Source organism: Perca flavescens, chromosome 6, assembly GCF_004354835.1.
Source record: "Perca flavescens isolate YP-PL-M2 chromosome 6, PFLA_1.0, whole genome shotgun sequence".
NCBI classification, from domain to species: domain Eukaryota; kingdom Metazoa; phylum Chordata; class Actinopteri; order Perciformes; family Percidae; genus Perca; species Perca flavescens.
The window spans coordinates 28,436,665-28,448,769 of record NC_041336.1 but is presented as its reverse complement, the minus strand read 5'-3'; the positions used below and the strand labels follow the sequence as shown (position 1 = coordinate 28,448,769).

At 37.5% G+C, this 12,105-nt stretch overlaps 2 protein-coding genes across 2 annotated transcripts; both read right to left on the bottom strand.

Moving 5' to 3' along the window:
- Nucleotides 1–2,505: 2,505 nt before the first annotated feature.
- c6h8orf76 (chromosome 6 C8orf76 homolog) lies at nt 2,506–7,262 on the bottom strand. Its single transcript, XM_028580846.1, has 7 exons — nt 6,984–7,262; nt 6,364–6,465; nt 5,734–5,877; nt 4,890–5,085; nt 4,604–4,727; nt 4,091–4,223; nt 2,506–3,259 (listed from the first exon to the last, which is right to left on the bottom strand). The coding sequence occupies exons 1-7, from the start codon at nt 7,086–7,088 to the stop codon at nt 3,083–3,085; spliced, it is 981 nt and encodes a 326-aa protein (XP_028436647.1). The 5' UTR covers nt 7,089–7,262; the 3' UTR covers nt 2,506–3,082.
- A 649-nt stretch (nt 7,263–7,911) lies between these two features.
- Nucleotides 7,912–11,011, bottom strand: LOC114557848 (C-type lectin lectoxin-Phi1). Its single transcript, XM_028581530.1, has 4 exons — nt 10,940–11,011; nt 10,551–10,577; nt 9,836–9,981; nt 7,912–9,217 (listed from the first exon to the last, which is right to left on the bottom strand). The coding sequence occupies exons 1-4, from the start codon at nt 11,002–11,004 to the stop codon at nt 8,871–8,873; spliced, it is 585 nt and encodes a 194-aa protein (XP_028437331.1). The 5' UTR covers nt 11,005–11,011; the 3' UTR covers nt 7,912–8,870.
- Between the last annotated feature and the right edge of the window lie 1,094 nt (nt 11,012–12,105).

The following is a 12,105-nucleotide window of genomic DNA, read 5'->3' as shown; positions in this document are numbered from 1 at the left end:
CTTTGATACTTTTATCACAGTGCCTCACACTCTCCCTCTTTACACCACATTACATGCAGCTGAAAGCACTTACAATGATCCCAGTATGTCAAAACCAAGCCCGACCAAAACAATATGCCCCAGGGCTCAGAAGGAAGATGGTCAAGACACTCAAACAAAAGCAAAAATGCCTGTTTTATCCAATTCACAGAGTGCAGAATTGGAGTGCAGCAAGGGTAAGACCCAACCTCTACACAGAGCAGGCGCTGGTACACAAATGCATGAAAAACCTCCACAATTGTGCCTAAAACCTCTTATTCAACCAGGGGCACTGCAGAGTGTATCTGTGGGAGAGCATACAATAGAAGCTGTCTGCACACAGCTTGGAGCACAAACACATGTGGAGTTTCTGGAGAAGAATCAACCCCAGATCCAGAGTTACTTAAACCCTCTCAGTCAGCCCCATGTCTCAAATGTTCAGTCTCACCACCACTTCATCGCCGCTACAGCTGAGAAGAATGCGAGAGTTCAAGAGTCAAACCCTCTACACACTGCTTCCCCAGCACACAATCAGCACAGGATTGTCAGCTATCAATCAACTTTCAGGACTAATCTTGAGCGCCCTTATGTGGGTACTGAAGGTCTTTTCTTTCACCAAAGGAATAGGAACAGATTGACAGAGCATTCTGGGATTGCTGCAGGTCTAGACACACAAAGACGACAATGGAACTACTTACTTAACTTTAAACCAAAGGCTGACTTTCTATCTGATAATTCCAAAGTCCTGTCTCCTTCCACATTACAGCAAAAACAAGCAAAGACAGACCTGTGGCTTCCTTTAACCCGCCCGAGGGGACACACATCTGGGCTACAAACTAAAGTGTCCTCTCTAGGAACCAGGAGGCAAGATCACTCCCAGAGGCATCGCCAACCCGACCTCCAGTTGCACCAAGCCACAGAGGCTCCAGGTTTAAATTCAGCATCATCAGCCCTGGGAGCTCATTTTAAACCTCAGCTCCAGTCAGACTCCCAGTTGTTCTTACCAGGTACAGGAGCCACACAACATCTAGAGCCCCACTCTTCCCAGCAGGCGAGGCCCCCTCCAAGACTAAACTGGATGAGCCAGAGTCGCACTGAAAGACCCAGACCTGTGGCTCGCCACAGCTCCTTCAGCACCACCTACAGGACGGGACAGCAAACGGACGGACAGATGGGCTGGAGGCCGTTTCATAGCAGCATGAATACATCAGCAGGGAGGAGCCAGAGCATGGCTGACAGACAATTAGCAAGCCTTAATCCAAACATAACCAAGCAATATACAGACTAAGTTGATCTTTAAAGTTTATTCTACTGTTTAAAACATATGAAATATATTTTACTGTTTAAAAAAATATATGAAATTATATAAAATGAGTGTATATATATAAGACTGATGTGTGAACTATTTTTAGAGCATCAACCTTTATGTGATTTGTGAGTAGCATTTAAAAAAATATGTTTGTTAAAAACAAAATGATTTAATTTTTGCTCAGTAAATGTTTAAAAGCCTATACAATTGTGTCAAAAATGTGATGGTTTTTTTAACAGAATATTCGGTTGACTTTGTCGTGTTCCTATTCAAAAGCCCTGCAAACCCACACAGGTGTTTTCAGTTATTAGTTGATTGACCTCTGCTGAGGTTAATGCTGGGAGTTATATATATATATATATATATATACATATATATATATATATATATATATATATATATATATATATGTATATATATATATATATATATATATATATATATATATATATATATATATATATATATATATATATATGTGTATATATATATATGTGTGTATATATATATGTGTGTGTATATATATATGTGTGTGTATATATGTATATATATGTGTATATATATGTGTATATATATATGTGTGTATATATATATATATATATATATATATATATATATATATATATATATATATATAATAATAATAATATCAGATACAACACAACAAACAGTGAGGGAGACATCAATGAAGCACTTTGTGAGGTCTAATGAGACCATTACTGTAAGGAAAAACACCTATGTGGGTATAACATGTGTGGGGGCTTTCTATTACCCATGTAAAAGAAAATAAAGTCTCCCCTTACCAACTGCTCATTATTTCAATTCCATGCATTGTGTGAAGGCTGATTCAGCAGCATTTACAGTATTGTTGTCCGAAGCTTTATCATTCCGCTTCTTCTCCATGTTTTTTTAGTGGCCTAATGCTTCTGCATACTTTCAGCTACAAAAAACATTCAAATATCAAAATGTTCCGCTCTTTAAGGTCTTATTCAACATGCTATACTATGACTTTTTTCTTACTTTTTCGACATACCATACTATGACTATGATAGTCACACCTATGGAGCTATTAATGATAATATGCATGCTTTTCCTGCTATGACATGTGAAAATGTCTGCTAACCCATCCTTTGTTTTCAGCCCGTTTAGGTTACTTCTGCACAAAATTTTTGACAATATTTCAGCAACAAACGACAACAATTTTATTTAAATCATTCTTAAAATATGAACATGTTAAGGCATTAGTGACATTTTAGGCAGAACATTCAAAGAATTTTTCACTTTGATTCCTGTCACAATGTAGAACAGAATCACTGCCATAAACGATATTACACACAGTATGAAGTGGATGAAACAGTGGGTCTGTGTATGGCTGGTTTGTTTGATACTGTCGGATTAACATTCACTATGCAGTTCTCCTTAGGCTTGAATTAAGCAAAGAGGTGAGGATGAAGAATTCTGTGACATTTTAAGAGTGTGGTTTATTCTTTTGAACATTCATTTTTTTGTGGTACTTTTGAGATTGACAGAATTTAAATTTGACTTTTGACTTGTATTTGTGTATTTCCACATGTATGTGGACTTGTTATATATCAATAATGTCCACTTCTGTTTCAGGACTTGAACCTGGCTTTCAGATCATTCAGTCAGTGTCTTTTGCTCTTTGATGGGGTCTGTACAGTGACGGGACCTTCAGCATGTTCTTCAGTCCCTCCCTGTCTGCCAACTTCTCTGTAAACAGGCATCACTGGAGCATCAGGACTCTGTGTCCGTCTGTGTCTGATGTTGACAGCCATCAGTCTCTAGCACCCCAGTCAGTAAGATCTTGTTCCACCAGCGCCCCCTGAAGCTCTGCAGACACACACTGGCCAGACTCTCCCCGTCCTGGTAGTCCTCCCTCATCTTCTCCGGGATCAGGTCCTCTGACACCACCTGGGAGATCAAACAGAGAGAAACTCAAAGTGTGTTACTGTGTAAAAACTACTGACTTTACCTTAACCTGCCCAAAATTAAGGCACGACACTGTGAGTGGTGCTCATACGTTTATGAACCCATGCTAAAGTTGACTAAAAAGAGGAATTAAAAAAAAAACATCTTTTGGAAATTGATCTTAATGCCTTACTTAAAACAATTAGGAAAAATCCAACATTTAAGAATACCAATTTTCTTTGTGAATGAATAATGTATCATAAATAAATAAATGTTCTTCCTTAAAATATAGGGGGCATAAGGATACAAACCCCTATGTTAAATTCCCATAGAGACAGGCAGATTTTTATTTTTAAAGTACAGTCAAAGATTGGCATGGTTTTATTTCAATTAGCCTAGTTAGTTTGATTCGCATTGAGAGATGATTTTATGGAAAGTACCCCCATGCCAATCTCTAGGTATGGTGAAGGGTATGTGATGATGTGGGGCTATTTTAATTCCAAAGGCCAAGGGAACTTTATCAGGATGCATAGTATCCTGGATCCATGAAATAACTGGCCTTTAAAAATAAAAATCTGCCTGCCTCTATGGGAATTTAACATAGGGGTGTGTATACTTAAGCCCCCTGTATTTTAAGGAAGAACATTTATTTATTTATTTATGATACATTATTCATTCACAAAGAAAAAGGTTGGATTTTTCCTATTTTTTTAATTAAGGCATTAAGATCAATTTCCAAAAGATAATTTTTTTTATTCCTCTTTTTAGTCAACTTTAGCATGGGTTCATAAACTTATGAGCACCACAAACTATAAACCAGGAGCGTGTCTTCACCTCAGTGAGAGCCTGCAGGGTGGTTTCTTTGGGATTTAGCCTCTGTAACACCTCATCGGTCGTTTTGAGGGTGCTTTCAGTGCGCTGCAGCACAAAGGAGGACTGCTGCTGTCGAAGGATTCTCAACAGGAGTCTGAGGGAGACAGAAGAGACATTCAGACACTATGATTTATAATTTAAACTCTTTATAAATACTCAGAGAAAATCTCTAATTTGAGCACATATCCAACCGTGGTATTACAGAGTACCTTAGTACAAACTACATAACTAATGTTTTGCAGATTATCTGGACAAGACAACTGGTTAAAATTAGATATTTTAAAAGCTGTAGATGTCTTGGTTAGATTTTTTAAACCTAAAAGCCCTTTCCTTCAAGAAGTTTATACAACATCTGGGCCAGCTGCTCTTTCCAGTGGCTTTCAACTATTACAATATGTTACATATGTAAAAAATTGGATGATATTTTGTGTGCAAAGTATATGAGGCCTAGGGATTACAATTGCTATGCTGTACCTCGTCCTAATGAAACAGGTGCACGCTTTCAGCCAGATTCTGTCCTCATCCAGCTCTGCTGCCTTTTCCTGTTGTTCCGCACTCTGTTCTTCTACTGATTCAAATCTCTGTGGGGAACACAAACCTAATAAAGGCAAATATGACAGCTCACATCAGACCATGAAGACAAATAATTTGTTCATCAAACAACAACTTGCAAAAAGAAAAAAAGAGCAGGAGCATTCATCCAGCAAACCATTTTTCCTGTATAACTGTCTCTCAAGAAAGGAAGATAACTCTATCCTACCGGTGGTTCTGTCACTCTCCAGCAGCTGCAGACACGTCTGTCCCAGGCTGTACCAGTGCCAGGGGTTGAAGGGCAGCATGCTACACAGCTGCTGCAGAGACGACATCTTTAATCGTATGTCTCCAAAATGCTGGTAGATGCTGACTTTGAGCAGCAGGAGGCTGATCAGGTGACAGGTGTTGGAGGCTTCTTTGCTCTGGAGAAACATCATCTATACATTACGACTGATTTCTGGTCATTTTCTAAGCCAAAGCTTTCAAATTTCACTTGCTTCTTCGGATAGTTTATCTATCACAGAGAACTTTTAAATTACCTGTAGCTTTATTCATGTTACAAGCCTTGTGTGCTAATGGTAAAGTAGCATCCAGGATTTAGGAGACAACTGCCCACACAGACTGCAATAATGAGCTACATTGGTCGACACCAGGAGACTGTAATCATATACAGTAAACAAATAAGCAAAGTGGACTCTGGTAAAATTTTAATATTGGAGCCTCGGGGGATAATAAAATCTTTATTAGCTCATAAAGCTTAAGTAAAAAACAAATAACTAACATAGTGTGAATAAAAAAGCAATTGCTACCTGGAGGGTAAGAAATAAACTTTTCCTCCACCAAAACTATGCTATACTTTAAGAAACGATCATTAATATTATACTTATTGTGTATTGTAACATATAATACAGAAACTATATATACACAGTACAACATACACAGATATTTTCTTTAACACCAATTGAGATATATGTGTATATATATATATATATATATGTGATTTTCACAATGACAACAAGCTGTTACAGTAAGTAAAAGCAGGAAAGGCAGAAAAAGCTTTGAAGAATTACCAGTAAGTCAGCCAAGTCCAGCGCCCTGTCTCTCTGTCCCAGTCTGGTGCAGCATCGGGCCATTCCCTCCAGCACATCTCTTCTGATAGTAAGGTTGTTGTCAGCAATCCACTCCAGGCAGCTACTGTATGCATCCAAGGCTTTCTATACCCACCACACCATCCCCCAACACAACATTACACACCTCATAGTGGACAATGGAGAGTGGTATGAATGAGCAAGAAAAAAGGTTGGCACATTATGAGGCAAACCCAGTTTTTTATTTGTCCCAAGCAGCTTATGTTGGTACTATTACTGTAAATGTACTTAAACAACAAACTAATTGTTGTCAACATTACGGCTGTATTTAATACTCTAGCAATTGAACCCAGCTTTATTTTATTCAAGAGTTTTGGTGTGATGTTTTTTACAAGTCTTTTTCATGTTGTCTGATAATGTTGCTGTGTGTCCTGTTGGATATAATATGTTAATGTGTACATTACAAGAATAAATGATGTAACAAAGTCCTGTCTGGTGTTATCTCTGCAGCAGCTCTACAGAAACATTTACTAGTTATTTACATAACTGATGAGTCACAATGGTCATTAATAAGCATTTGAAATTAGGGATAACTGACCAAACTGAATATACCTGATGGTTTCCCTGTCTCACAGCCAAGTCACCTCTAAACTTAAAGACTTTCTGCTTCTCCAAAGGATCATCTGTGTCCAGAGCAGTGCTCTCACAGAACCACTGCAGAGACAAACAACAGGGGGAAAGATGACAATTTAAAAAAGCTGCATGCACAATGCATTATTGACATGTACAGTGCCACAAATAGAATGTAAAGCAATATTTAAAAAAAAAAAACGTTGACTGAATCCAGAAACAAACATATTACAGATCCGTCTTTGCTTAAAATTTAAGCAGAACACCTTGTGTGTGTTACATGCTATTTATAGTTTGGTTTATTTTATTTCGTCGTTCCTTTTTGTCTTTTCACTTCCCATGTTTGATTGAATCTGTGATTTTTTTTTTTTTTTGGGCTTTCTTCTTCCCTTTTATTGTGTTACTTGCATATTAGCCGAGTGTGCAACTGTTCATGCATGTTGTTGTAACGACCGATTCAACTTAACCTTAGCTTGCTTGCTAGCAGCTTTTTCTCGTCATAAAGCCTTCCAGAGAGTGCCACTTCATCCATGTCCAGCATCGTCGGTCCACACAACTTTGTGCCGCATGTAACATTATGAAGTTTAGCTATGTTGACTCACCTCTGGTTTACACAGTTTGGCGTTATAAGACGACAGAGCCACAGAGACTCGGTCTCTCGCCTCCAAAAACACCGAATCGTCAAACGTGCTTCCAAATATCTCCATCCGGACCCGAAAACACGATTAATTCCCCAATTTCAGCAGGTAACGTTACGCGTGTCAACAAAACAGCTAGCTGTATACTGTCTATGGCTGTAGTTCATGTTTGTTTACACCCTCATGGTTACGCGGTCCTTAACTGTAAAGTGCTCAACTAATAACAGTGTCCAGGGTTTATAGTTCCGGGCAGAAAGGTTCCGGTGTTCTGGTGTTGTGCCGAGTTTTTCCGGCTCGGGCAGCATCAATAATTTCTGCCGAATAAAAATTAAAACTGATGACCCTAAACGTTCTAAAATTAGAGATTTCAGATCATTTATCATCATTGATGAAAATTGAACATGGCCAAGAAGTATAGTTTTTAAACCGTAGGCTTAAAATCCATTATTTTCCCGTGTGGATGCAATTCTTGGCATGCAGAACTTGGCACAACACCGGCAGATGATGAAAACGGGTGCATGCAGCACACATGAACGTAACGACAATTAATTGTTCAAATTCTGAACTTTTATTTTAACTGACACTGACATCCTAAAAACAAATAGTGTGAAAGGTAAGTTTGCATCTTCATAGTGCACTAAAAAAGTTAACCGATAGGTATACATTATATAGCCTAATAATCTTCTTTTATTTCCTATGCATTCAGCTGAAATAATATAGAGTAAATGTAATTCAATCAAAATACATATTGAAGGCTGCCAAAGTTTTATATCAACAAAGGTATATGCAAATATATGTGGCCACATAAAATGTAGGCCTATACAATATAAATAGCAATGCATTTTTTTCATCATTTTTGTATATTTGAGACATCTAAAAAGATATTTCCAGCAAGATCTATTTTCAGGAAGAGAAAAAAAAAAGTTTTTCTTAATGTTCTTACATATTATAACAGTGGAAATTATTGCTCTATCATATAACCATTATATTACGGTATCATGAATTCAAATGGATACATTGACACAACTTCAAACTTCAACTTTAAACATATTCCAAACATCTACAAAGTGAGTGCATGCATGGCCTAAAATACAGAGTGAAACTAATAAATAAATAGTTTCTAAAGCCAGGGGCAATTTTTACCCTTAAACTTGATGCCGGCACCCCTAAAAAATATTTGCTAAAAAAAAAAAGTCTGTGTTAACCTATTGTGAGCTAAGGAGTTCTGCTCTAGGAATATCAGAGCATTGTGAAACTAAACCCAGAATGTGGATGCTTAGATCATTCAGAAAAACATTCTGAGCCATTTTTAGAAAATAGTAAAAATCGCATGAATCTCAAATCTTCCAAAGTTATATACCGCATATTGGAAATGTCTGCTTATCCATAGATACATATCCAATTTCATTTGTACTACTACCTCACCTTTGTAGTAATGGCCCTGGGGCTCAACATTAAAGTAAGAATTGTTGGTTTCTTTCTAGTTACACAATTCAGTGTTTCCCATACAATGATGGTCCAAAATGATGTTAAAACACATAGTCAAAACAGAGTGGGGAAGAGAAAGAAAAACAAGAGGGAGAACACATGCAAACAGGCCCTTTGTCTGGCATGTAACACCTAGAAACACCCCTGTTTTAAGCCATATTTACGCTTCAGGTGAGAGAGGAGATGCTCTCGGTATCATTCCATCACTTTTATGTGGAAAGCTGCTGCAGTGGGCCTGAACCCATCACCTACAGCACATCAGAGGAGAATGTGTCACAACACAACAATGTCCCCACTGACACTCAACCAAATGAAAAAAAGGGACTGAGAACAGCAAAACAGTGATTTCTGATTTCATGTAGGCTACTTTGCACAGATGAAATTAAACATCTTGTCATCAAGCTTGCTGTACCAGAGATGGTCCTCTTGTCTGTCCATGGCAACACTCATGTCACACTTTTCTGTCTTATTATTTGGGGCCCAGCGACTGAATTCTAAGCGCTGATCATCGACCCAGAACCAGAAGCCGAGGGTGCAGGTGTAGCGAAGGCCCAGCCACACAAAAGGAGTGTCAGCCTTCTGGGCTTCCAACTCAGCCCAGACCTGGGTGTCTTCGTCAACAATGGAAGCCAGGTCCATGCCTCTGTCCCTGCAGTAGTACAGGGCATCTTCCCACGTCTTGTTCTCTTTGACCAGCTCAAAGCTTGATTCTAGAGGGGAGAAAAACATAAGGGAGTCCTTCACTTTAGAAACAAATATGTCTTCTACGATGGCTCTTATTCCCTCTTATTCTCTTACTTTTCTTAAATTTTGGAATACAAAGAAAAGGGCAAATTAGAAAAAAATAGGGTATGAGATGGGAAGATTTCCCAGAAACAGAACATCTGAGAGAAAAACAGAAACACAAAAATGAGCCCATGTGATGTCATTTATAAATTGCAGCATAGCCTGTAAGTTTCACGAGACACTTGAGGATTGAAATAATTACAAATTAGGGAGAATACATACATCATACCTCAGAATACATCATGCATCAAACCTTGAGCCCTGTGGCCATCCCTTCACTTGAAAAACAATCCAAAAAAATTTGAGCTTTTCCCCTGATTATTTACAATTAGCCTGCATACAGCATGTCAATTTAAATTCTTCATAGTAGGCCATAGTTTTGCAAATCTTTAATTTACTAAAATATTAGTGTGGGTTTTTGCTTAGCCTGCTGTTTGTCATAATACTATCTGTTCTTTAATAATTACCTTTGTTCACATTCAAGGAAAGTATTACCTCATTTCTAAGCAACTCACTTTGAGGAGAACTTTTATGTAGCTTACCTTTTATTGTGCCGAAGATCATCACTTCACACAGAATTAAATTTTTTACCTCCGGTAAAAAGACTGTGATGTAGCGCCCCGACACTGTTGTATTAAATACATAGTAATTGAAAACGTTTTTTAGGAAGTTTTGGATGGTTCTACGCCTGGAAGAGAGAACAAGATGAACATATAGTAAGAGGGGGAGACAACATTAGCCTATATGCACCACCTAAAAAAGCAAATACTGGACAGGCCGAAGCCTGAAATTGTGAAATAACACAAAGGTATTACAATGGGTTGGCGGTGCCGTTGTTCTGACGAGAGTTCCCAATGTAGATCTGAGCGCCGCTCATATCAGTATTGTCTTGTATTATGTTGTAGATAGTGATATTAGAAATTCTGTAGACACCGAGCAGGTCAATTCTCCACCAGGAGTTGTTCAGTTGCAGTGTGTGAGCACATTTTTTCAGATCCCCATCAATAGCTCTGTCAGCGATATAGGGGATACGGGGGCCATCTTTATTGTCTACATAGACTGTTGACTGAGATGTTGTCCCATTACGTCTTATATCTTCTATTTGGCAGCAAGTTGCAAATGAAAAGAGAAAAAATATCTAAAATTCACTTCAAAATATTGGCCCTTACATATTTAGCATAAAAATATGTTCATACTTTTTTTTTTACATGACTTGAGAGAAATTAAACTGAGGTGTAAAAATGCATTTAGTCCTACCTCTTGTATCTTTTAAGTGTGCACTTCCTGTGAAATGTGAAACGCCAGAGAATTAAAAAAAAGTATTCCTGTTCCCTATTTATAATATATATATATATATATATATATATATATATATATATATATATATATATATATATATATATTAGTCATGTCAAGTTACTGGAATACCCATACTTCAATAAATACTTAATGGCCTACATGGCATACAAGTCAAATCCTCTCCTCAAGTTGTGTGCTTCATTCATGAGTGTAGAGCAATTTACAGTCAAATGCGGTGACCTATTTCATCACTTTATCCATGATTCACATTTTGGTGGACATCTCATTCTGTGTGTCAATTATTTAAAAAGTCACTGACGTGGATATGAATAAAGCGAGCTACTTACCAATCAGAGAAAAGACCAATAGAGTCCACAGCATCTTTACTGTGGAGGAGAAAACACAGCAACATCAGCTGACCAAGGACAAGTTAAATGTTCTGTACAAGTAACAAACTAGTCCATTAAAATCAGAAATAAAGCTTTCAATTTCCTTTAAATTGCACAAATGTCTCTACATCTAAGAAAATACTTTGGAAGGACTCTTGAACATTACAAAAAAGGAAAAACAATTTATGTTGTACTAACCTTCCTCACCTTGTCAGCCTTTATCTCTCTCCACAAAGATGGTAAATTGATGCCCTCTCCCAGCTACAGCTGTATTTCTACTTATCTCCTTTCCTTGACTGTTGCCTATATGAAAATACACTAACCCCAAGCAATGCTATCTCTTCTGGTTGTCATGCAGAGTCCAGCTATTCCCCTAGTCAAAGCACCTCCAGGAAATATTCAAATCTCTCAAGATATCGGGACTGCAATGCTCTCTGTGGTCAACATACAGAATGTCAGCGCATGATTGTTCCAACACATGCAAACACCTCTGCAGCCCCATGATATTGTATGCATTCACTTCAACAGAGAAGTTTTGAGTTTGATACAAATATATACAAATCTATTCACAAAGTTTGCCACAAAATAAATTTGATTGTCAGTTACATGTTACATTTCAACAGACAGACTTTTGATGGACTCCAAGAACATAAGAATAGTAACAACTATTTCTACAACTGGTACTGGTGGTTTACTTAAAACACTGTTAATACTATCAACTGTGATGATAAATTCCTAAAATGACTAATAAGTAGCTACAGTGATTCAAAGTAACAAATGGTGACTGACCCTAGGGTCATAGTTTTAATGGGACACTATGCAGTAGTTTGTTCTCGGCATCTGTATTTAGTCCACTGCTTCAATTCACACTTATTCAAAGCAAAACATGCAAAATGTTGCTCACAAGTGCACATCTTTTTATCGAATTTTTTTATTATAATCTTTATTGGGTTTTGTCCTCAAACAAGTATAAAATATAACTCTTTTAAATCAGACTATAAATCAAGCTTCAATAAAAGCTGGGGTTTTAAATTAACATTGCACAAATTGTCTGCCTCACAGCTGGTAGCTACAAGCTGATGTTTGCAGGGACTGCAAAAGGAATTGTTAGCTTTCTAAAGGAA

Excerpts from the sequence above, each read along its gene's own strand:
- c6h8orf76 (XM_028580846.1), bottom strand. The coding sequence starts at position 7,088 with ATGGAGATATTTGGAAGCACGTTTGACGATTCGGTGTTTTTGGAGGCG. Across the intron at positions 4,728-4,889 it reads GGAGAGTGACAGAACCACCG|GTTTGTGTTCCCCACAGAGA; the intron begins GTAGGATAGAGT and ends TGCCTTTATTAG. Across the intron at positions 3,260-4,090 it reads CCCTGCAGGCTCTCACTGAG|GTGGTGTCAGAGGACCTGAT; the intron begins GTGAAGACACGC and ends TTGATCTCCCAG.
- LOC114557848 (XM_028581530.1), bottom strand. The coding sequence starts at position 11,004 with ATGTTGCTGTGTTTTCTCCTCCACAGTAAAGATGCTGTGGACTCTATT. Across the intron at positions 10,578-10,939 it reads ATTGGTCTTTTCTCTGATTG|GAAGTGCACACTTAAAAGAT; the intron begins GTAAGTAGCTCG and ends CACATTTCACAG. Across the intron at positions 9,218-9,835 it reads GATCTTCGGCACAATAAAAG|AATCAAGCTTTGAGCTGGTC; the intron begins GTAAGCTACATA and ends TCTCCCCTCTAG.